A 25,253-nucleotide genomic window follows, 5' to 3' on the forward strand; every position below is an offset into this window, starting at 1 on the left:
TGGAGCTGAGGGTGGATCTAAAGAAACGCATTAAAGTGTAAGTTGAGACAGTCGAGGAGTGCAAAAGTTTTCCACAAAATACTCAATGACATTTTAATTGGCACTTGTACCTGTGATGTCTTTTACATGGGTTACAATTCAAACAGCAATTTTTAAACCTACTAAAATGCATATTTTGTAGTATTTTTGTGCATGAGAATGTGCACAGAAATCGATTCCCACTCCCTAAAAAAGTAACTGTCCAAATACTTATGGTTTGGTCTGTGAACAGCTGTCGAAAAGTACGATTTTGGTACACTCCAGGTACATAAAAATATTACTTTGATGACAGAAAACAAACTAGAGTGCAGTTCTTTAAAATGTGATCTAACAGGTCCTCCAATTATGTAAGGCTTAGTAATTCCAACAAGAATAAGGCAACCCACCGATTATGAGGATAGCTGTACCAGCCAGCAGAGCGAACAGGGTGCAGAACATCATCTGGTAGGAGTTTATGAAGCTGTGGAAGGAGTGGCCCCCCTCCATATAACCAACTGGAGAAGCAGCTGCTGAGAGAGAGAGAGAGAGAGAGGCGTTTGAGATAACAAGCCCATTTGAAATGCTGAAATCACACAACACACTCAACATATTAGCTACGGCAGAAAGGATAATGATGTTGTTACAACACTGGTTATGTCTGATACCTGAATGGAAAGATGGTTACTAAAAATATGCCATGTCAGTGTCCTCATTTCCCACAGATGGCAGGGCTGGTTACGTGGCTGGCATTGATTACTTAGCAGTAACCCATTTAAACAGCTAATTACCTCAATACAGAAGGTTTTTTTTACATTATGGCCACATTTCTATTTTCTGTTCAATTGAAGGGTAAAAAAACAACAACAAACTGTTAAGCACTGTACATTGAGATGTGCATTTTCTGTCATTGAACAAAATGATGATATGTATTGAAAATATAAGATTAAACAATGTGAATCATTTACGATGAACTATGAGTAGCTTCACATTTATAATAATACATTGTGAAACAACCCAGCTACATTTCCTGCAACATTACACATAAAATACACTTAAAGTAAAACGACAAGTTTGGCTTTAGGTTCTGTGGATTCTCATTTGCACTGTTAATATCTGACCTTGAATTGCAGCATTGGGATCAGCTACGTGAATCAAAGTGACTGGGATGACGAGATTCTGGTCGGAGGAAGTGCTGCTTATAGAAATGGAAGCAGAAACTGCTAAATGGGGGTCCACAGCACTGACGGTGTACTTTGAGAAACTGGGGAAGTTATGGTGTACCTCCTTCTCTTGGACAACAATGTTGGGAGAAGTAGACGCCACCTAAAGATACCACAAAGTGATGCATGCTTCTAAACATCATATCTTAAGTTCACTAAAACACGGAGAATTAAATTAGAATAGCATTATTTAGCTTTAAAAACATATTGTACCTCCACATTGGACAGGGCTGCAGTAGGGCCATAGACTGTGAGTTCAGCTGATGGGTGTAAGTTTGAGAGCAGCAGCTCAGTCTGGTCTGAGTACAGGCCTGGCTCAATTGGCAGTCTGGCACTGACTTGTACCCCAGAGAAAGTACTGCCCTCCAGGCCTGCCTTCACCAGCAGGTTGGTCATGGATACGCTGAGCACGCGGGTCTGCTGGTCAGTGATGGGCTGCAAGGTCATGGAGCATGTGTAGAAGCCTGAGGCATTGGACACAAGTAAAGGTGATGGTTAGAGATAAATTACTAATGTGTACATTTGGTACAAGACCTGATCATGAATACCACCATGCATGTGAGCCCTGATATAACTTTGGTTACAAAAAAGATGCCAGGTACATACAAGAAATATGTATTTTTCCCCTTTAAACTCTGAATATCTGAGAAAGTATCACTTCACAATCACATAGTTCTATTAGAAACCCTTTAAAATTCAGCTGAATGGTTACAACCTCATGAACACACTGTGGATCCCATTGTACATAAGCCAGCAACTAGGGAGAAGTCCCAAAATCCCAAACACAATTAGACCAGTGATTTCAGGCAACAGGGCGTCTGCTCGGTTCAATACATCACCCGGACAACTTTTATAGCCCCTGCTAAATTCGTTGTATGGGCAATGCAGGTATTGATTATGCCCTTGTAAACAGTACTTTCCTACCCCCTTTGCACACCATACACATAAAAAATAAAAAATAATAACCTATGTAGTGGGGAGGGAGGTTATGTTTTAAAAGTATCTTTTAATTTAAGGGGGGGGGGGGCTCTCTTACCAATGCTGGGGTCAAAGGTGACGTGCGTTTTAAAGACGTCATTAGCAGAGAAATCGACAATGTCGCTGGTAAAGCTGAGATGGCAGTTTACAGATGTTTCTGGCTGCAGCTGTGAAATAGCTTCAATCTGGTTAGAGGAACAGGTTCCTGTAGTTTAGGACACAATAGAACAAGAAATTTGTTATTAAAAAAAATAAAAATAAGACTTCATGAATCTTTACATTTATATAAGGGGGGAAAAAAAATCCAAAAACAACAATAACAGAAAGTTTTGATATTTGGGATGTCTGCTAAAATGGTTTCTCATATAGAGATGATTTACACAGCTTCCATATCTGCACTATAACGTGATTATTGGGTGAAAGAGCTAGCATGGCTGTGTGAAAGTAATAAATTCCTATAACATTTCTTCTAAAACACACAAATAAACATTTAAACAAAAACAAAAAACTAAATATGAGTTCAATACCAATGAGGTTGGTTCCTCTTTCTTTGGTTGTCAGGAGAACCTTTGTCTCCTTGCCATTCCTGACTGGTGTAGCCTGTGCCATAGCTGCTGTCCGTGTAGGAGTTTCCACTACTACCTACAGAGGCATAGAGAAAGACACAACAGCTAAAGGAAAATCCAAGGAAGATATAAGTGTGTACATGGAATAATCACACTGAAATTTGCATTCACTAGTAACAGTTTACATCAATCAAATCAAACCGTCGGGGAAGCAAACTAATTAAAACACAGCTGAGTGCTGAATATAACATTCCACCCACTTGTTTCAAAGACTTTCTCACACTGATAAAAAAAAAAACAACAACATCTTAATTCAGTTCCTTTTAAAATGCATGTGAGCTCTTTTCTGTTTAAGATAGATAGCCAGCATAAAAACATTTTAACTGCTCTAAAAGCAAATATTCATTAAAAATTGTGGTCACATTCAGGGGGAAGGAGCATGATTTAAAGAACAGCAACATCCAGAGAGCCAATTAATCCTTTCCACGCACCGTGTACAAGAATCCTAACAACAGCATTTCATGCGCACACATTATGCATAAATTAAGTGTTGTGGAAGTGATGATGGATATGCAATCCACTTGTTTTTAATTTTTGTTATGATACATGTCTAGAGGATTCCTGCAATATTCTGCACTAGTAGAGGAACAAATGTATAAAGAGCAGAGAAAGATCAAAATGGTACTGCATGCATAATTAGAATTCTGTTTATTAGTGCACATTCATTAAAGCCATGGCTAAACCACATACCAAGCTGCACTATAAGTAACATACCTCTCTGTATGTTTTCAAAATACCAGGTATCTCATAGTACACAGTAGCTGTCCCAGAGTCTCTAGCTACAGCAGCTCCAGTTTTAGGGTCCACCTGAAGAACACCATCTGCAGTGGAGCTCCAAGTGCCATGAGCACCTACAGAGAAGGCAAAGATAATATTGTGCTTTTAAAATATGTACAGTACACTTAAATTCACGTAAATTGGTACTCCTTTAGTTATTTTTGTGACATAAAAAGTAGGGCTGGGTATCGTCACTGATTTCTAGAATCGATTCGATTCTGATTCACAAGGTCCCAAATCGATTCGATCCACAATTCGATTCAATTCGATTTGAATATGGGAAATTTTGACAGTCAGAAATATTATAATTCAGATCAGTAAATTGACATATTTTTGTATCTATAAAAAGGAAGTTGACACACGCAAGATTTTATCAAATCATCACACAGATGCCTTCGTGTCAAAGTAGCTGAGGATAAAACACAGAAAAACATGAAGATTTTCCTGGCCTGGGATTTTATAAAAATACTCTGCAGTACATCAAAAACGAAAGAAAACCATTAATGAACATATGAACGTTACCTCTGACGTTACAGCGGTTTTATTAGAGACACGGCTGAGCGTTTGGCATTTTGTATAATTTTAAAAAGTTTAAATTTGTTCAGTATTGAACGGCAGAAATTAGGTTTGATTTTCAGAAGTATGTAAACGAAATAAAAAAAACAGCGGCCGACAGCGCTGTAAACAACGGTAGACTTGTGCGTAACAAACAAGCGAATAACGAAGAAAACAGTACAGAGAGAAAGAGAGAGAGAGAGAGCTGTGCATGAAGTGTGATTTTATCGTGGTGGAAGCAAAACAGTAAAAGTCAGAGGGAATTCATGACGATGTTTATGTGAAGCGTAGTTTGGATCTTCTTTTGCTGCTGGTTCAGTCAGTTTTATTTTTATTGTTTGGAGAGAGATAAAACTAACAGCTTTAGAATCGGCGCAAAAAGGGCGTAAACACAAAGCGCGGATCCGCCGACACATCAGAGTCAGCGAGCTGTCGGCTTTCAGCCCCGACCGTGTCCGTGCCGTCGGGTGAGAAAGTCACATCTCACTGATTCTGATCTGCGGGTCGCGCTGTGTGTTTAAGTCTTTGTGCAGAATCCGTGTTCCTGCTCGCATTTACTGTCTTAGATGTTTGGTGGTTGTTGAAATTTTGTGAGATTTCACCTGAGATTCTGTCATTTCGGGCAAAATAAATTTATATTAAAAAAATCGATTCAGGATTTTAATGAATCGATTTCACGTTATCCAAGTCAGAATCGATTTTAATCGATAAATCGATTATAAAAACCCACCCCTAATAAAAAGTACTTTGTCCTTATGGAAAGTCAATGAAAAGCAATCAGAAAACATAAGAAATACTTATCTAGACTGTAAAATTGTGCCAAATTTAACAGACATTTTATTAACTTTCACAATGTTTTGTTGTGCTTTTTATTATTTTACGACAGCATTTGTGACATTTTAACGTGTAAATCTCTTACCACTGGGATTGGTTAACTGGATGTGGAAGCAGACCACATCTCCCACCATCAGTTTTTTGGCATCATCCATATGAATAGCATGTCCCACTGGAATTGGAACATAGTCTGCCACACCCATGTTTTCGCTGTCCCAAACTGCAAGGAGTGTGAGTCCTACATTAACTGTTCTCACTGTGAGGGTGTGATTACCAGGCCCAACCCCAACCTGCACAAGATCATCTCTAAAGAAAAGAACATAGGAACAGATTTAATTATGATTATCATTTGTACACGTTTCTGTGAAAGTCCTAATTTTTCAGGGTGTTTCAAATCAAGCGAGTTAGAAAAAAGGTTGGCCAAAACAGCTCCAGCCTTAGACATCAGTAAAAGAAGCTCTTAGGGGAATTTTATCACAGGCCAACAATCAAAAATGTGATACTTTCCCACTAAAATCATCTGTCAGCACCTGGAGAAAACCATAATAGAATCAATTTATTGTATTGCCAGGCGTGGGAGTCCCTCATTGGAAAAAGTGCAACACTGCTCTGTTCAACACACACATTTACCTCGCTCAGTCAGGTGGAAACAAGTCGTTCTGAAACTGGGGTTAAAGGAATACCTCTCTAAATTAATCAAATTACTCCTCATACAGGCTATCACTAGATGATGTTGTGACCTCAACTGCTCTGGTTGGATTGTACAGAAAATGAATGTACAACAGTATGAGTCAAGAGGAGTAGTAGAGTAGTATCGTGCAGAAGAATAAAACAAAAATAATGTTAGTATTAAAGATATACGGCGATGAGCCAAACATTATGACCAACATTGGCTAATAAGCTGTTGTTCCTTCACCTGCAGTCAAAGTAACTCTATGCTGCTGAGGCGTGGACTCTAAGTGACCTTTAAAAGTGTCCTTTCACAATAAGACCATAGTTTTCCAAGTTGTGAGCGGACCACATCTCCAGCACACTGTTCATGGTTTGTCCAATCTTAGACCAGCAGACAGTGCTGACCCAGAGCACTATGCAAGTCTTGCCTCAAATCACCTGAGTGGCCAATATTTTTTGGTCACACAGATGAGTCATGTGTGAAATGAAAGACAAAAAACTCCAGGTCAAATATTATATCTTATTATAATACACAAATTCTCTGTTCATGTGTTTGCCTCTTTTTCAATTCCTACTACACAATCAGGAGTTGTATAATATATATTTTTTTTTAATTTCATCACAACAACATCTCATTTCCACAAAACTTCAGTTATGCATGATATGTGACGCCATCAGGTTGCCTGGCAACCATTTAGCAACGAGCTACAATGACCTCTTTTTCTTCCTTTATGCGCCTACAAAACCTTATGAAAGCATCCTGTTGTTTTCACAGCAGTAACATCTCATTTATATACACAAAAGCTGAATTATATAGGATATATTAAACCATCATGTTCCTACCACCTAGCAACGGGATGCAATGGCCCATTTATTGCATTTATGCACCTACAACACCTTATAAAAGCATCACATTTTCATTTCATGGCCGACAGCATGAACAGGCCAAATGATACCATATGTACTAGTAAATACATAGACATAAATTATACTAATTATATATATATATATATATATATATATATATATATATATATATATATATATATATATATATATATATATATATATATATATATATATATATATATATATATATATATATATATATATATATATATATATAGTCCTGTACCAGAGGCCTGGGAGCTTGAGGGTCCTGCGCAGTATCTTAGCTGTTCCCAGGACTGCGCTCTTCTGGACAGAGATCTCCGATGTTGTTCCCGGGATCTGCTGGAGCCACTCGCCTAGCTTGGGAGTCACCGCACCTAGTGCTCCGATTACCACGGGGACCACCGTTACCTTCACCCTCCACATCCTCTCGAGCTCTTCTCTGAGCCCTTGGTATTTCTCCAGCTTCTCGTGTTCCTTCTTCCTGATATTGCTGTCATTCGGAACCGCTACATCGATCACTACGGCCGTCTTCTTCTGTTTGTCTACCACCACTATGTCCGGTTTTTTAGCCACCACCATTTTGTCCGTCTGTATCTGGAAGTCCCACAGGATCTTAGCTCGGTCATTCTCCACCACCCTTGGGGGCATCTCCCATTTTGACCTCGGGACTTCCAGGTTATACTCGGCACAGATGTTCCTGTACACTATGCCGGCCACTTGGTTATGGCGTTCCATGTATGCCTTGCCTGCTAGCATCTTGCACCCTGCTGTTATGTGCTGGATTGTCTCTGGGGCATCTTTACACAGCCTGCACCTGGGGTCTTGCCTGGTGTGATAGACCCCAGCCTCTATGGATCTTGTGCTCAGAGCTTGTTCTTGTGCTGCCATGATTAGTGCCTCTGTGCTGTCTTTCAGTCTAGCTTTGTCCAGCCACTGGTAGGATTTCTGGATATCAGCCACCTCCTCTATCTGCCGGTGGTACATACCGTGCAGGGGCCTGTCCTTCCATGATGGTTCCTCGTCTCCCTCCTCTTTCTTGGGTTTCTGCTGCCTGAGGTATTCACTGAGCACTCGGTCAGTTGGGGCCATCTTCCCAATGTATTCTTGGATGTTCGTTGTCTCATCCTGGACTGTGGTGCTGACACTCACCAGTCCCCGGCCCCCTTCCTTCCGCTTAGCGTACAGCCTCAGGGTGCTGGACTTGGGGTGAAACCCTCCATGCATGGTAAGGAGCTTTCTTGTCTTTATGTCAGTAGCTTCTATCTCCTCCTTTGGCCAGCCTATTACCCCAGCAGGGTACCTGATCACGGGCAGGGCGTACGTGTTGATGGCGCGGATCTTGTTCTTACCATTCAGCTGACTCCTCAGGACTTGCCTGACCCTCTGCAGGTACTTGGTGGTTGCAGCTTTTCTAGCGGCCTCTTCATGGTTCCCATTCGCCTGCGGGATCCCCAGGTACTTGTAACTGTCCTCTATGTCTGCAATGTTGCCTTCTGGTAGTTCAATCCCCTCAGTTCTGACTACCTTCCCTCTCTTTGTTACCATCCGACTACACTTCTCCAGTCCGAACGACATTCCAATGTCATTGCTGTATAACCTGGTAGTGTGGATCAGTGAATCGATGTCTCGTTCACTCTTGGCATACAGCTTGATGTCATCCATGTACAGGAGGTGGCTGACAACTGCTCCGTTCCGTAGTCGGTATCCGTAGCCAGCCTTGTTAATGATCTCACTGAGGGGGTTCAGGCCTATGCAGAACAGCAGTGGGGACAGAGCATCTCCTTGGTAGATCCCGCACTTGATGGTGACTTGTGCTATGGGCTTGGAGTTGGCCTCTAGTGTTGTACGCCACATCCCCATTGAGTTCCTGATGAAGGCTCTTAGGGTCCCATTGATCTTGTACAATTCTAGGCATTCCAGTATCCAGCTGTGGGGCATTGAGTCATAGGCCTTCTTGTAATCAATCCAGGCAGTGCACAGGTTGGTCAGTCTGGTCTTGCAGTCTCGGCTGACTGTTCTGTCTACCAGTAGCTGGTGTTTTGTCACATATTGACAGTGGCTCACCGATGCCAATGACATAATTACCCAGCTACACTTAAGAATCTAAATAGAGAACACTGATGGATAACCTGCTACCTGAAATACAGTTGATAATGGCTAGGAAGGCTGTGGGTTGACATGACTTGGTTTGCTGTATTTGAAACAATTGTAGACATTAGCTCATGTGAGGCTGGGCGAAGATGCACAAAAGGAGTACTCAAAGTGAGGCCTTGCTTTTTTCCCCTCTATAAATAGGGCCCAGAACAGAAGGATAATAGCTTTTCAAGCTTGGGGTATTACACTAACAGAAAAATAAATCTTCCTCTTTTTCTTTGTCATGCTTCGATCTGAGAATCATACAGCCTGAAGCTTAATGAGAATTGCTAATGAACCTATAGGTTGCTTAGTCTCTCACCTGTTTGTGGTAAATGTAAGGTGGGAGTTGGAGCTGTGTAGTGCTTCTCCAGTGCTGGCATGAAAGTGGACAGTAAAGGTGAGTACAGTTCCCAGGGGGAAAGCCTTCAGGTTCTCTTTGGTGTTTGTGTGGAGCACCGGACTGGTACTGAAGCGCAAATAGGACACAGGCACCACCTGAAGAATAACATTAGTGTCGCAATCAGTAACTGCAGCGAGATGTCAGCTGTCACTTCAAAGGCCTGTGCTGTTGCTAATAGTTACAGAGTGGCTATAACGATTCCAGTACGGGCCAATTCTCAGTGGGCAGAGAAGAAAAAGGAGAAAGGCTCAGTCCGACATACGACAGGCAGTTACTACTGATAATATATTTTTAGAAAGATTCAATAAAGAAAACTGGCAATAGAAACCCTCTCCTGTATTCTTACTGAGTTCTAATGAAAACAAAAAGCTAGGATTTTAAATAAGAAAAATAAAAGGCGAAAAGAAAGTTGTCTTTTTGTTTTTTTTAAATACAAGCCATACCACACAAAAATACCAGATTATTAAATGTCTATCACTCCTAGTGCTATGCATTTTGTCACTTATGTTTTAAATTTTATTATTACACAAACATAACAAAAGTAAACACAATATTCAGTTTTTAAATGATGATTTCTCTGATTACGAGAGAAAGGTTATCCAAACCTACCGCATCCTGTGTGAAACAGTAATTGCCCCTCTTGTTAAATCATGAATCAAGTGTGATTAAACAGATTTTTTGGAAAGCTTCAGTTTCACCAAACACACTCAGGCCTGATTACTGACAGAACAAGAGAGATCACTTAAATAGAATCTGTCTGATAAAGTGAAGCAGGTTAAAAGACCTCAAAAAGCAACACATCGTGCGACGACCTAACAAAACACCTGAGAATTAAAAGTCACTGTCATCTCTGTCTGGAAAGTGTTACAAAGCCATTTCTATGGCTTTGGGACTCCAGTAAAACACAGTGAGAGTCATTACACACAAATGGAGAAAACTTTGAACAGCGATGAAGCTTCCCAGGTGTGGCCGAGCAACCAAAATTACTCCAAGAGTGCAGGAACGACTCATCCAGGAGGTCATAAAAGACGCCAGAACAGTATTAAAGAACTGCAGGCTTCACATGTCTCATTTAAGGTTCATGAGTTCATGTTATAACAAGAAGAAAGAGACTGGGCAAAAATGGCATCCATGGAAGAGTTCAATGAGAAAACCACTGCTGACCAAAGAACATGAAGGTTCGCCTTACATTTACCAAAAAACATCTTGATGATCCCCAAGACTTTTGGGAGAATATTTTGTGGACTGATGACTAAACTTTTTGGAAAGTCTGCGTCCCATTACATCTGGCGTAAAAGTAACAGCGTTTTAGAAAAGGAATATCATACAAACAGTAAAATATGGTGGTGGTACTGTGACGGTCTGGGGGTTTAGTGCTGCTTCACGCCCTGCAAGACTTGCTGTGGTAAATGGAACCATGAATTCTGCTGTCTACCAAAACATCCTGAAGGATAATGTCCAACCATGTGTCAGTGACGTCAAGCTGAAGGGCTCTTGGGTTCTGAATCACTTAAGAAAAACTAAATGAAGACTTTGGAGTGGCCTAGTCAAAGTTTTGACCGGAATCTGATTGAGATGCTGTAGCATTACCTTAAAAGGGCAGTTCATGTACGAAAACCCACCAATGCAGCTGAATTACAGCAATTCTGCCAAAATCCCATCCTGTGCTGCTTATCCTTTTCAGGGTGTGGTGGGGCTGGAGCCTATCCCAGCTGTCTTGGGGCGAGATTTGCCAGATATTGCAAATGCTTGATTGCAGTTGTTGCTGGCCTGATCAGTTATTAGGTTTAGGGGCAATCACTTTCACACTGGGCCATATAGGTATGGAATTTGTTTTTTACCCTTACAAATAACACTGTCATTTAGAAACTGTGTTTACTTGTGTTATGTTTGAGCCAAAAGCATTAGATCTTTATATTGTTGTGCTTTTTAAGCTGCTTAATTTGTTTAATCAAGGTTTCAGCAGTCAGACCGCGCATAGTTTTTGGCAGGAGGTCAGAAGATGTGTTTTATAGTCAATATCCACATGATATCATGTTTAAACCATGAATCTCAAACAATTTTCACATTGTAGCTCTTAAACTGACCTTCACAGCAAGGATGAGAGTTTGATTGACACCAAAGGTCTCTTGTGAGGTAACCAGCAAAGAAGAGATACCAGTGAGAGAGCCAGAGAAGAGGAAGCCCTTATCGTCTACTTGAGCAATAACAACCTGGTCGGGACCATCTAACATTCGATAGGAGAGAGCACCCAAACCATCCCTATTGGACAAGAAAAAACAAAATCACATCATTCATTCAAACAGTATACATATTTTTATTACATGCTATAAAATACTGAAGAGCTGTTTTTCACCTGTATATGGAACAGAAAGAAAAAAAAACACCCCACTGTGCAGGTGATTCCTACTCACCTGTTAGTCTGGAGTTTCAGAGCCGAGTTCGGAGCCATCAGTAACTCCCCAGCCTCTACTTTGGGATTAAGCATGTGCAGCTTGTCATAGACCTTGATCAAAGCAAAATGTTGAAACTCCAATTATGCGAGAGCCTTAATCATTCTTTGATGTTTCTGCACTAGTGACATGTCATAGTTTAATACAATTTGAAGTTGGATGCACTGCGCTCCCAATAATCTGCAGTGTTATCACTTCAAAGTTAACAGCTTCAGATTTTTATTAAAACTCAGCAATTTCAATGCTCTGCTGCCTTAAATGCCAGCTTTCCCCATTATGGAGAAGCAGCAGGGGACACAGTCAAGATATGCAAAGCACTCCATAAAAGGGGTATTTATAAAATATCTGAATAGGATGTATTTATGGTACTTTGTGTTTCCCTTCCCATTGTTTACAGATGTCTATAAAAAGTGAGCTATAGCCATGGTGCTGTACCTGAATCTGGATCTCGTCACTGAGCTCCTGCAGGTTGTTCACAAGCTGCTGAGCCGTGTGGTCAGAAACTCTGAGTACCACCTTCAGCCCTGTCCGCCCTCTCGTTCTTCCAGTCACCCTCATGCCAAAGTTGTGCTCTGACTGAAGCTCCACATTAGCCTAGATAAGACAAGGACCATTATGAGCATGGCAAAAATAGAAGCAGCAAATCAAATAAAAAGGCAACAGTGATGAGGAAGCAGGGGAAAAGCAGAGACAAAGCAGACGCTAGTTTTAAAAACCATAGTGAAATGGATGGACACCAGGTCTGAAGTAAATCTAATAAAAACGATCAATGGGAAATGAGAGACAAAAATAGAAGCTGCTTATGATATCAAATACAAGAATGAAAATCCTCAATGCTGGGTACCTCAATGTGTCTTGGCTGGACATCCAGGATGTCTCTCTTAGTAGTGGACCAGTGGAAGGTAAAACCAGGTAGCACACTGCCAAATGAGAAGGGTGTTTGACTGTTGGTCAAACCCATCACATATACAGGCATCTAGAAAAGGAAAGAAGATTTAGAAATACAAAAAAATAAAATTGCGCTGTTCAGTTATTGGTTTCAATTTTGAGTCTAAAATTGCTATTTGGACTCTAAACAGCAAAGAATCGATTTTGAGTCCGTTGTACTGATTCAAGTATAAAACGTTCACACCTGTGCTCCCGTCTCCATTCTTGTAATAGGTGCTCTGATTCGAATGGCAGTCAAAACCACAACTTCGACTTCTACTTGATCCTGAGGAAACAAAATAGTTTCGTCTGTCTTATGTGCAAAACCCACCCAAGCATTACACTTTTAAAACCACAGATATACATTTACCTGTGACACAACAACTAGCTTCCCGGTTTCTGCGTCAACAGCTTGGACCAGTCCAGTAACAGAAACATTTCCAACAGCAATACCTCTGACATGGCCCATGGGATTAACAGAAGCTACTTCCTCATTAGAAATGGAGAACAGGATATTGGACTGAGGCTGAGGACCACCTTCAGATGTGATCTGTAAACAAGCAGGATTGAAAAAAGAAGGAGTAATTTAAATTTAAAGAGTAATCTTGACTAATTTCTCCACAGTGTAGTGGTTTACACATTTCCCAGCAAGCAAAAAACCTGGTCCTGGGAAGAAACACAAAAAACATGGAGGTACCCATTGTGAATCAGGGAATAGCTAAAAGTTGATTTTTTCTAGGGCTCTTAACTAAACTGAATTAACTCATGTGTGCTGCCAGTGTAACGTAGACCTATTGTGCTCATATCCAAGTCTATTTTTTTAATTTCTTCTTACTAATCTACTGAAGACGATCGTCTTGATTCATGGTTTGAAATAATCCTAATTTTGATACACTGGGACTTTGTGTAACCCCCACAGCCCATCCACATGAAAAAAGTCATTGTAGTTCTGTTCCCTCTTCTTTTAACCCAACTTTCTTCTGACTGATTGTCCTGTCTACTGCATGAGAGGGGGGGTACACTCACAGTCAAAGCTATGTGCCACAGATGAGCACATCAGGGATACCTGCTCTGACAGTTTTTTTTCCTTTTCCTTTCATTCTCTCTCAACTGAGTGTTTGGCTCAGTTATTGCACACACAGTTGACCACCATCTTCTACTGTAACAGTACACATTAAATATTTTCTAATTAGAGTGTGAAATGAAGCAAATGACGTATTAGACGTACCTGCATCATTGCTCCAACTAACAGGGTCATCTTCCTTGGGATTAGCTTGAAAGGTGGAAACACCTACAATAATAAGAAGAAAAAAATGTTTTTTCCCCCTGTATAAAATGTGCCGCTAATAGAAGACCCAAAATAGACTACAAAAAAACTCCACAAAATTATACCTCTATTTGCTGGGGTGCTGAAGCAATTTTTCTCCCATTTTTATCCACAACAACAGCTGATACAGTGGTCTGACCGATGGCAACACCTTTCACCAAGAAAACAGCAGTATCGCTTTCTGTGGACTCCACTAATGGTCTGCAGAGGAGACATTCAGAAACAAAAAAATAAAGCCTTAGATCCCCTTTCACTCTAAAGGTAAAACACATTTTCTACTACTTACTTCAGAGAGACTATTGCAGAAGCTGTCTTGAGTTTAAGATTCATGAATTGGAAATAGCTGGCAGGGAATGGCTTCCTATTATCATCCAAGACTCTGACATAAGCTCTCACAGATTTGCCAATCTCCACCTGTAAGAGATGAAAAGCATCCATTAGCAGCAAAATAATTCTGGTTCACAGGAAGGGTAAACCTAATGATGAGTGTTAAAGACAAGCTGACTTTCAGTGGAATTTGAAAGGGAAGTGCTCAAAGACAATAACCATATTTAGTGCTTATAAGTCACTGAAGCATTGCAGGGATGTGTGATACTGAGAGATTTTTATAGTCAAGTAGTGCTTAGACCCCTCCAGGATGAAGGGCTGAGGCAGGACACTGACCTTGTCAACCACTCTTACATAAACCTCCAAGATGTCAGAAACATGTACAGTTGCTTTGGCGGGTGCGGGAAAAGCCAGGCAAAGGTCATGAACCATCACCTTAACCATGCCTGGAAGGATGGGAGAGACCTGGGCAAACAGCAAATGAAACAATTACAATTATTTCAATACACTTTTTTGAAATTCTACATTTCGTAACGTGTGCAGTCTACTATAGATAGACACAGTTAAGATGTTCCTTCTTACCTGAGCGGTGCCCTGAGCCTCCTGGAATACCACATTCACCATCCCTTTAATGCTGGTATTGACAAAGAAGTGCCCTGAACCCTCTCGCAGAGCCAGATTCACCTACAAAACAAAACAAAACTGGAGTGAGCAGTCTGCAGTGAAAATGAATCACAAAAATGATTCAGAAGACCATCTGTGTTCACAGTTGTTTTTCTGACAGGCAACTGGCCTTGCATGTTACATAAAAGGGGACAGATAACCACCTCTTTAAAATCCTCTAACACAGGTCACCAACAGTTATTTAACCCCCTACACCTACTTAACCCTGCTCCCATGTCACACATGATTAAGAGGGGAATGCTTACTGAGTAAACGGGGCAAAGGGTACACATTACAACTACGTGTGGTGATAAGCACCATCTGAATAATTCAGCAGTTACCTGAGGGAGTAAATCACATTTCTGCCCTGCTGAGGTGAAATGGTGAAAAGATCAAATCACATCCCTCATAATAAACATTAAATATACATTTTGGTAAAACAAGCCATGAGAAGTCAGTGAGAGTGTTGATGTCCAGACTTAGGGGGGTAAAAAGTAAATGTACTGATGTGTCTGTCCACTGGAACAGTAATCCCATAACTTACTCGCACATCCGGGTGGTTGTATATGGTCACTATGTCAGGAGAAATCTTCACATCTTCAACCAGCAGAAGCTCCAGTGTGGCTGAGACAGGAGTCATGGGGTCATACTTAGGAGGACAGAGGCAGAAGAAGGGGAAGACAAGTTCAAGTATGATGACTGAGGCTATTAAATGTATGATGTAAATATACAACAACAAAATTAAAGCTTTCCACACATTCATTATATGCAAAAATAGATTTTTCCTCTCCTGTACAGAAACTGAGTTACAGATGTATTTAACAGGACAACATGGCTGTTTAAAAAAAACAAAACAACTCAGCTGATGAAGTCCTGTTCACTAGAAAAGCGTTTACAAAACAAAACGTAAACTCACTGAGATGAATCTCTTTTGCAAAAGAGACCTTATTACAAAAACAATCCATATATCTTGAATAATACTTTAGTTAACCACTTCTACTTTTTAAGAGGAAGCGAGAAGCTGTTTTGCATGACTTGCTAGCGGAGCAACTATTTTGACTTACTGGACTGGGGACTTTGGCTGCAGCCAGGTGTGAAACCTGGTAACCGAGAGCTGTTGCTGTGATGGCAGCAATGCCTGTTTGCTGGTGGACAAGAACTTCCTGCCGTCCTATCACAGATCATAAAAAGAAGTAAAAAGTAAATACATGAAATCAATGCATTTTTCATTTTGTAACTTATGAATAATATCGTAGATAAAAACAAAAACAATCTATTCCTGGAGATACTTAAACTGATAACTGACCATTCCATTCAAATGCCCTGAGATTAAATTTTTCTCCTGTTTTTCTTTCATAAATTTAAAGTTCAAATGATATAAAATGATATGATCTTTTACCGTGAAGTTTCATCTGTTTGTTGCCCTCCCTGAGCAACTGAAGCTTCATTGGCATAGTAGGTTCAATACTGGCCAGCGATACCTTTGTGGATTCCCACAGCATGCTCAGAGAGCTAAAGTTGTCAAACTTCCTCCCTTGATGATCAAAAGCAGCCAAATCCAAAACAGGGTTGCGGTAATTTGAAACAGGCACCTAGAAGATCATTGTTTATATGATGAATGTTCTTTTCAAACAGTTTAATTCCATTACACAAAAACAAAACACCAAGATCTTGGACTTCTTTTTGTTAACAAATATAATTAGCTATTTTCCAGTGCCCCTTCATACAAATCAAATTTCAGAAGATCATATTAAAAGAAATAAATAAATCATAAACTTGACATTTCTTCAGCTGGTGTTGAAAATCAATGGATAAAAAATTAAATGAAAGAAGTAGCAGTATAAAAATCAATCTACACATCTAAACACAGCAAAGGAGTCTATTAAACAGTGACCACATGCATACCACTTGTTTATTCTGCTGCAGCAGCGGACAGGTCAGGTCTAGCTGTGGGCTCGTATACACGGGCACCAGAGTAAGGCGGGATGGAGGAGCACAAACGAACTTGACGACTGCTGGCTCTACAGCGGGATAAGGATTGGTCACACTGGCTTTGTTCCCCACCATCACCTCCAGAACCTGGAAATAACATTTAAATTCAGTTGAAAGATAAACAGCTGTACTTTTACAATGGTTGTAAAAAAAATCAAAGTAATTTATTAAGGACACCCTTGAGTTATGCTAATCGCAATGGCAATAAAACGAATACGATTTATGATTTTAGCTATGACTTCAAACCACGATATTCATTTTAGAAACACACAATATTTTAGTTAGCGTTGGGAATGGTAAATACAAGATATACAATTACACTTAAGGTCCTACCTGCTCTCCCAGGGCTCTGCAGGTTGCCCTGACCAAACGCTGATTATAGTTGTGAGACAAGGGACTAATCAGGGTAAGACTCAGGCTGGCCTCATCTTCAGCACTCAAGTTGCAGAAAAACTTTGAGGGCTCTAAGACCCAAGGCCGCGGCCCACCCTCAAACAGCATGTCTTTTGATGATCCCAGTGTCACCACAGCAACAGATACAGGGTCAATCGCCTGCCAGAATAACATTCAACTGTTAAGAAGAACTTGGCTATGGAAATGTTAATACAAGGCATTACACAGCAGAGAAATAAAACTGGGTCAAACTTTAGCTGCTAGGGCAAAACAAGCGAAGAAACTCCACAAACACGTCTGCAGTATTTTGAAAAACACAAATCAGTGCCATGTGAGGCATTAAACAACGCCGTATGCTACTGACAGCTCGATTGTAATGTGCACAAAAAACGACAGTATGTATGTTGTTCACAAAAATGACTAAATATTTTAGCAGAGAAGATGTGACATGTCAAACTGTTGCATCCAGTCACTGTACTGCAATAGCTGTCAGTTTTATTCCTTTGTCTTACAGTGTTTGTGTATTTAAAAAACAAACAACAAAAAACAAACAAAAAACCACAAACACCTGTGTCCCCTGTGTATAACGAAATACTAAAATTCCCAACGAAAACCAATGAGAAGTAAAATATAATACTCGCCAATCGTTGCATTTCTGTAGGGTTAGTCTGCATTCACTAATCTGCATGAATGTGCTTCAGTGAATCTGTTTTCTTATAAGATCCATGCTTATTGGCAGTTTACTGCAATTTTCTTTTCTTCTTTCACCTCAAAGTCCAGCTTAATATATTATTTATTTATTTACTACAAGGTACTTAGCAACTGAAATAGCAGCTCAGCCACACTTTATGTATGGTATCATTTATTAAAGGAAGATGGGTGTGTCTTTGTTTGCTTGCACAACCCAAAATGCCACAAACAGAATCCAATTCAGTAGAAAACACTGAGATATATAAGTATTTGTGTATTTCAGTGTATCTCAGACATACACGCACTCACACAAAAAAAAAAGAACATAACTAAAAATGTCCCAAAAATGAAATCAGTAATTGGACATGAATCCTGGAAGCCTTAAGAAAAAGATATTATGTACAAATGCCTCATCCATCGTGATGAGCCAAGTCCTGAAAAGGACATGACCTTTAGACTCACTCTGAGAGGAAGATAGGCAGCAATGGTGATCTTGGCACTGAGATGAACATTGCCGTGAGTGTAGCTGACACTAAGCACGGTATACCCAGGAGCCAAAGCTTTGGCTCTCACTCCACTGCAGTGGTCCTGGCCTGCAGTTAGCCTCCCTGTGAATCAGGAAAAATGGGGTTGGAGAAAGTCATAGTACATGATAATCTGATATGACAATGTATTAAAAAAACAAAAAAACAAAACTCACACTCTACAAGGTTTAATTATACATTCGTTTAATTGTAAGTAAAACAATTCCATAACGGAAAACTAAAGATTTTTGGAAAGATGTAGAATATAATAAATACTGTGATGAAATCTAAAATGTTTTCTTCTCATTCTAGTGTTTGTTTCTACTTGAAATCAACAATGGGCGCCACCAGTAGACCCACCAGTAGTCCACCCCCCCAAAAAAAGCAGGCAATGTGGGGCCCACATTGGATTGACACTAAACATAATAATCAATCCCTCACTCGACAGAATGAGCCTCATTTGTTTGGTAGCCATTACCAATCGTCTATCTAAAAAGGACAGTGAAATAAAACCACACTATGCATTACTATTAAACCAGCTCATACTGCTTACATTTTTGCATCTTCTTTTTTTTTTAATTTACTGCATCTTCACAGTCCAGTCGAGGCGGACAGACAAACAGGACTCACCGTCTAGTATTTCAAAGATGCCATAGTTCTCCTGTTCAACCACCAGGTCAAAATGGGAACAGTCACTTAACATGACCCGCTCTTTTTCCCCCTCTTCAAGCAGACCAAAAATCCTGAGAGGCAGATCCAGTATGAGGCCCAACCTGGCTTCTACTGGGCAAGGAGCAAAGTCCATTGCTACAGGCTCAACAACATACACCTGGAAGAAAGCATGATCCAAGACACGGTGAAGAGTGTTACTGAAAAGTGATTAATGTACTTTTGCCCTTAACCTCCTAAGACCCAAACTCTTTCATGGCATGCATTTTTATTTTCTCTTTGCTATTTGGGCTGATTGGGACCTAATGAATGTAAAAACAAAGAATTTTCTTTTTACCTGATATACACTTACAAGGACAATACATTACCACTGTTCTATCAAATTTAAAACGAGTCCATTTAGTATTGTGCTCTAGACAACCCAAAATGTGATGTCCACATATGTGGACGCCAGGTCCTATGAGGTTAAAGTTGGAAGAATCAATGACATCTCATACAATGAGATATAAATATCTCATTTAAAATCGGTGTTGTGTTTACTTACCTTCATTTGGCCAAAGTGTAGTGGGTTACGTAGATCATGAGCATAAATTACACTGACGCCTATGTCACTAACTGTGGTCATCACCCCTTTCACAGTCACTGTGGCAACAGCTGCATTTGAGGAAGTCCAGCTGAAATTTCCACTACCTCCTGTTGCCTGAAAAGCACCAAAGAACAGGTCTTTTTTTCCCTTTTTTTTTTTAAATAAAAATGACATCAAATTTTTGGATCTGACAGTTAGACTTAGTGGTAACAAAGCTTGATCTATGGTGTTTCACAGAATATGAAGGAATGCAAATGCTAAAGCAATTTATACAGGATGTTAAGTTTAAATTGCCTGCCCCATAACAGAAGTCACTTAAATAAGGAATGATTACCTTTATTGTGTACTGATAAGCTCCAACTTTGGGCTGCCATGGAAATGTGAGAATACTGGGACTAAGAACTATGGGGTTATAGATTTCCACATCCTGTTCATTGTGGACTGGGTTGGCGAGAGGATGGACATTTCCACTCTGAAAGAGAACAGATAGCACAGGAAATGATCGAGCCCTCTCGACTGAAGCGGAAGAACGTGTCAGTAGGTTGTAGCAATAATAATAAATCCAGGGTCAAAGCTGCATCTAAACTTACTTTATCCACGACAGCTTTTAAGGTTGCATCAATAAGTGTCAGGCCTTCCTTGAGTGCTCTGACATGGTGATATGATCCATTCAAAGAAGACTCCAGGATTTCAAAATACTCCAAAGGGAAAGTAGTGTCAATATGGACATTCTGCAAAATAAAAAAAATAAACCACACACAGATTTATAAAACACTGCCTATATATTGATTTTTATCTGCAACTAGTACACTGCAAATGATTTAATGGAAGCACTTACATCAGATAGGTAAATTTTGTTGCTAGATTTGTCAAATACTTCAATGTGGATATCATACACTCTTCCAGTTTCAAGAATCCAACTATCTCCTGGGTGAATTTTAAAACCTAAACAAATTGCAGACAAAATATTGGTCAACTTAATCTAAAACACACACAACTTTTTTTTAAATTAGACTTTCAGTGAAGAAAAAGAAACAGACCTAAATAGCCTGGTTCAACAACATATAGGGTGCTATTGGGTAGGCGAGACACTCCTTGCATCCGAAGGCCTGAGAAGATACTGTTAAGGAAAATTTAAATGATAGACTCCTCTTAATAAAGAAAAAACAAAACAAAAACTGAATCATTTCAGTTAATTGACAAATAACAGAATACACATGTTGTAGTAAACATTAGATTAAACAGTACTATGCAAAAGTCTTGAGGTACCACTCAGTTCTTTATATTATGCTTCAAAAGAGTCAGACTTTCTTGTAACTGTTTTTCAAGTGATCTTGAGCAATAGTTCTCCAGGCTTCCTGAAGATCTTTTCTTTGGAAATTTTTGTGAAGTCCCTTAACATCAATTCAAGGATAAAAAAGGAACCCAACTCAATGGATGAAGCAATGTTGTGTCTACACAGACAGTTTAGCAAAGAAACCAATTTTATAATACATCTGTGTGCACTTTGCTACCAATTTGATGGCATTTGTTCAGTTTAATATATGAAAAATTCCAAAAACAACACATACTCCAAAATCCACTGTAACAGGTGTGGTGCCTACATTTCAGCCAGTGATGTTTGAGATCCTGTCAAATTTGATGGACAAATGAACACAGAAAAGTGCCATCAGATTTTGATCCACCATCTGGAAAGTGTGCGATAGGCAGTGGCTTTATTTTTCAACTTGACAATGATCACAAACACACTGCCAATGCAGTAAAAGCATACTGAAACAGAAATAGCACACAATGGAACACTATTAGTCATGGATTGGCCTCCTCAGAGCTTAGACTTCAACATTATTGAAGCAGAGTGGGATCATCTTTACAGAATACAAAAGAAAAGTAATCCAACATCCAAAGAAGAGCTTTGGATGTCCTTTGGAGAACTATTATTGATTTAACTACTTAAATTACAAGAACACTTGCCAAAGAGATTCAGGCTGGGTTGAAGAATAGAGTTGATCATACTAAATATTGATCTTCAAGCTCACTAGAATTATACCAACTTTATTTTTGTTTTATATACTGCATTTCCATTTATGTTTGTACATGTTTAATCATTCCGTTCATAAACGATTTTCCTAGTAAAATATCAACAAATGAAAGGTGCTCAAGACTTTTGCACAGCACTAGACCAGAACAGTAACTGCTCAATAGAGGTGCAATAGGTCAGAAGGATACTCTTATGATCCAGCACCACATTGATGTGTCCCAGCTGAACTGCTGTAACAGTGGAGGTTCTTGGATCCAGACTGGCCACAGCAACATCTGGGTTTCCATTAGTACCAACAACACTGTTCTGAAGGTGCAGCTCATACTGATCACAAGGCATAGAGAGCTCTAGACAAACAAAGAGAAATTAGCTGAAAGGTTGGCATTTATGTACCATGCAGAGCTGCTCCTCTCATCTGTGACATCAATGACTCGACTACATTTTCACTTCATATATTAGCAACACTCATGCAAACTCATGTAGTACTACTGAATGTCTTTGCATACAGCTTCAGGAAATGTACATCAAGTTAAGTAAACATTGAATGAAGAACTTCACTCCTCATTAAACAGAGTCAGACCTGTTATCGTTCCCTGTCTTATCTTCAAGACTCTGTATCTGATCGAAGTTCCGGCCAGCAAGTAGATATCGTGTGCGGGGCTCAGCAGGATGTTCTCTAAGATCAGCAGCCTTACCTCTGCAGCACCCACATCCTGTGGCATGGATACCATGGTTACACAACACAACACAGCTTCAGCTTCCCGCCTTTTCAAACCAGATCAAACGGACTGCAGTTTTATAAATGCTGATATGAATTCAAACTACAAGTGCCCAACAGCCATTTTCGCAGATTTTCTATACTACCAAAAATAACTTTCCTTTGTTACATATGGACTTAATTGGACATTTATTCAGAATACAAGTGCATCAGATGAAAACAAAATGCCATCTTAACAAAAAAACCAACCAACCAACCAACCAAAAAAAAAAAAAAATTAAAAAAAAAAAAAAAAAATGTTGACAAGACAGAAGCACAATTTAACTGTCACAGCAGCCTTGACATCCTAAAGTACTGCTGCTATGTAATATTTTGCTATTTTTAGATGTCTTCGTCTCCAAACTAAGTTATTACTCAAAATGGGCCAAATTTTACCAGAACTCTGACTTCTTTTTACCGTCCAATAATAAATACATAAATAAATAAACAAACAATATCATTATAACAATAAAAGGGAAATATTTCTACTCTCTACTGGTGACAACAGCAAATAAAATGTCCTTTGCACCATCTTACCTTATAAAGAGGTTCTTGTATTTTTGCCTTCAACTTTGCATGTCCCGTTTTCAGGCCTGATACTAAAATAATATCACCCTGTTTCCCAACACGTTCCATTTCAGATATGTATCCAGGAGGGGTGTATGTGGACTCTGAGAATTTAAGTACCCTTGAACACAGAAAAGAAATCAGAAATACATTACTCAAGTCAGTGTAGTTACATTTTTGGCACAGCGCAGAATGGACCACCAACACCAAATCAAGAGATTAATACCATAAGAAGTGTTTAATCTTTACTATCAAACAACTATTAAACAGCAGAACATACGTACTTCTTCAATACCCCTCTATCCATAGCTGCTATAGTTTACATATGAGGCTACACCGTAAGCTGCGATCCTTCTGTATTATATTTAACCTCGAGATAAATGGGTTTTTACGGGACGTAAAAATATAAAATTAAAATACCGCACAGGGAAATCCAACAGGATTGTTCAATAAGCTGTTTATGATTACACTAGCAGTCAGTTTGCTAGATAACTTTTTTTTATTTTTAGTTTACCATCAATAAATCACGTAGTTCAAGACAGCCTTAAAGTAATAACACACGCAAACCTACCGTAATGAATTGTAAGAGTCAGAGAATCCATTCACATCTTTCACTAAGGTCCAGTCAAACACTAGACCTGCAAGGGTGCTGAAGGTGTTTCCTGAAATAAAGCAAAATATTTATTTAAGTCACCAAATAAAACATGGCTGTGTGAGACTTGGTGAGAATTATCTGCAATGAAATTCTAACTTGTGGTTTAAGGCCAAAGTCATTAGTGGCTGTATCTAATTTTTTTCCTTCTTCTTTTAGCTGTTGCCTTTAGGGGTTGCCACAGTTGATCATCTGCCTACATCTCACCCTGTCCCTAGCACCCTCTCCTTTGACACCAACCCTCTGCATTCCCTCCTCCTCTGCATCCATGAATAATCTTTGTGGTCCATGTCTTTTCCTTTTGCCTGGCATCGCCATGTATAACATCCTTTTTTCAATATATCCTCTATCTATTTAAATAAAACTTAAAACTGATCCCTCCCTTGAACACGGTCCAAGCAGTCTTAGCCTTAGCCTCGCTATCATTGTCTCCAAACTACTACTAATCAATTGTCTGTCTTTAATAAGCAGGTGAAATAGGTGAAAGAAAACCAAAAATGAACCTCATTACAAGATGCATACAGACCCTTTAGATTCCTTAGATGGTGTATACTTCAAAAATAAATAAATGTAAAAAACAAAAACTGCATAACACCCATAACACTAGACCCTCGAGCCACCATCAGAAAGAATCAGGCTGTAGCTACAGCTCATTAAACTAAGTGTGCCAGGCCTAAATGGAACCAGTCGAACAGAACAAAAAGCCACCTCACAGCAGCAGCCTGAAGGGGAAAGAAAACACTACCTTGAGCCAGCTCACTCATTACTCTGAACACTCAGAGCACAACATAAACACTGTGGACTCCTTACAGCTTAAGAACTGAGTGATAATACAATATGAGGAACTATTTACCTTACCAATAACACCAATAGGCTAAAATTAGAATAGCACTCTCCAATAAGAAGCCATTTTAATGTCACCTTCAGAGTCCAGTGCATGAATCCTGAGTGCCAGTGGTGAATCCTCAAGATGTAGCTCTCTGGTGGTGGACACTATCTGGATTTCACTGATGATGTCGACAATAGCATCGCAACGCAGCACCTGTCCTGTAACTGCAAACAGAAGGCAAGACTATTAAGTACGTAGGGATGTTTTCTCCAAATTGAATCAAATGCATTTCAAGATTTGATTTGACATGCAAAGCTTGAAATCTACTTCCTCACTAAAACATTTTATCGCGACTGTATGGAAATGAGAGTGGAGAGCAGCAGCTCTAAAGCTTCCTTTATTCCTTGTAGTATGCAGAGTTATCAGTCAAGTCAAATGTTGTGGCTTTTTTGGTTAGTGGGCATGAAAGAGTGAGCGAAAAGGCTATATTAAATTAGGCTTTTAGAAACCTAAAACTGCTCAGTTATTGTGAAAAAATAGATTTATTTATTTTGTTTGAAACATTTCAGATGTATGTGGCAGGGTAACCATGTCACAGCAATGACACAGGGTCTCAGGCAACAGATGACAGCTTATTTCACAACTGCAAAGAAGGAAGGATGGAGAAAATGTGTTGTGCAACAATGATTTGTATGAAGCTAACCATTAGATATTATTTGGATAGATTATAAAGTAATGATCTAACCCTA

General features: G+C 39.5%; 1 protein-coding gene across 6 annotated transcripts in view; it reads right to left on the bottom strand.

Moving 5' to 3' along the window:
* nup210 (nucleoporin 210) overlaps nucleotides 1-25,253 on the bottom strand; it is a 30,997-nt gene that overhangs the window by 3,454 nt on the left and 2,290 nt on the right. Inside the window, exons 3-39 of one of the 6 annotated variants that reach the window (XM_085443258.1) lie at nucleotides 24,597-24,728; nucleotides 23,595-23,685; nucleotides 22,994-23,144; nucleotides 22,280-22,412; nucleotides 21,888-22,046; nucleotides 20,702-20,770; nucleotides 20,500-20,606; nucleotides 20,252-20,392; nucleotides 19,996-20,133; nucleotides 19,620-19,775; nucleotides 19,037-19,235; nucleotides 18,345-18,490; nucleotides 17,133-17,351; nucleotides 16,713-16,886; nucleotides 16,207-16,399; nucleotides 15,872-15,978; nucleotides 15,352-15,456; nucleotides 14,727-14,828; nucleotides 14,481-14,609; nucleotides 14,104-14,231; nucleotides 13,883-14,018; nucleotides 13,719-13,781; nucleotides 12,861-13,040; nucleotides 12,696-12,776; nucleotides 12,408-12,539; nucleotides 11,999-12,157; nucleotides 11,525-11,616; nucleotides 11,198-11,372; nucleotides 9,030-9,205; nucleotides 5,094-5,314; nucleotides 3,557-3,693; nucleotides 2,744-2,858; nucleotides 2,275-2,421; nucleotides 1,452-1,702; nucleotides 1,300-1,341; nucleotides 1,137-1,210; nucleotides 483-545 (exon numbers count right to left, since the gene is read on the bottom strand). In XM_085443258.1, the coding sequence (XP_085299384.1) occupies nucleotides 1,157-1,210; nucleotides 1,300-1,341; nucleotides 1,452-1,702; nucleotides 2,275-2,421; nucleotides 2,744-2,858; nucleotides 3,557-3,693; nucleotides 5,094-5,314; nucleotides 9,030-9,205; nucleotides 11,198-11,372; nucleotides 11,525-11,616; nucleotides 11,999-12,157; nucleotides 12,408-12,539; nucleotides 12,696-12,776; nucleotides 12,861-13,040; nucleotides 13,719-13,781; nucleotides 13,883-14,018; nucleotides 14,104-14,231; nucleotides 14,481-14,609; nucleotides 14,727-14,828; nucleotides 15,352-15,456; nucleotides 15,872-15,978; nucleotides 16,207-16,399; nucleotides 16,713-16,886; nucleotides 17,133-17,351; nucleotides 18,345-18,490; nucleotides 19,037-19,235; nucleotides 19,620-19,775; nucleotides 19,996-20,133; nucleotides 20,252-20,392; nucleotides 20,500-20,606; nucleotides 20,702-20,770; nucleotides 21,888-22,046; nucleotides 22,280-22,412; nucleotides 22,994-23,144; nucleotides 23,595-23,685; nucleotides 24,597-24,728 (4,940 nt within the window). In that variant the 3' untranslated portion in view covers nucleotides 483-545; nucleotides 1,137-1,156. Of the gene's footprint in view, nucleotides 1-425; nucleotides 549-685; nucleotides 853-1,136; nucleotides 1,342-1,451; nucleotides 1,703-2,274; nucleotides 2,422-2,743; nucleotides 2,859-3,556; nucleotides 3,694-5,093; nucleotides 5,315-9,029; nucleotides 9,206-11,197; nucleotides 11,373-11,524; nucleotides 11,617-11,998; nucleotides 12,158-12,407; nucleotides 12,540-12,695; nucleotides 12,777-12,860; nucleotides 13,041-13,718; nucleotides 13,782-13,882; nucleotides 14,019-14,103; nucleotides 14,232-14,480; nucleotides 14,610-14,726; nucleotides 14,829-15,351; nucleotides 15,457-15,871; nucleotides 15,979-16,206; nucleotides 16,400-16,712; nucleotides 16,887-17,132; nucleotides 17,352-18,344; nucleotides 18,491-19,036; nucleotides 19,236-19,619; nucleotides 19,776-19,995; nucleotides 20,134-20,251; nucleotides 20,393-20,499; nucleotides 20,607-20,701; nucleotides 20,771-21,887; nucleotides 22,047-22,279; nucleotides 22,413-22,993; nucleotides 23,145-23,594; nucleotides 23,686-24,596; nucleotides 24,729-25,253 lie in introns of those variants that run through there. The other 5 variants (XM_085443259.1, XM_085443260.1, XM_085443256.1 and 2 more) reach the window with 5 other exon arrangements.

The sequence above is a fragment of the Copadichromis virginalis genome, linkage group LG20 (assembly GCF_057382275.1).
Source record: "Copadichromis virginalis isolate Kocher_CV1m ecotype Utaka linkage group LG20, C_Virginalis_male_GT1.1, whole genome shotgun sequence".
Taxonomy (NCBI): domain Eukaryota; kingdom Metazoa; phylum Chordata; class Actinopteri; order Cichliformes; family Cichlidae; genus Copadichromis; species Copadichromis virginalis.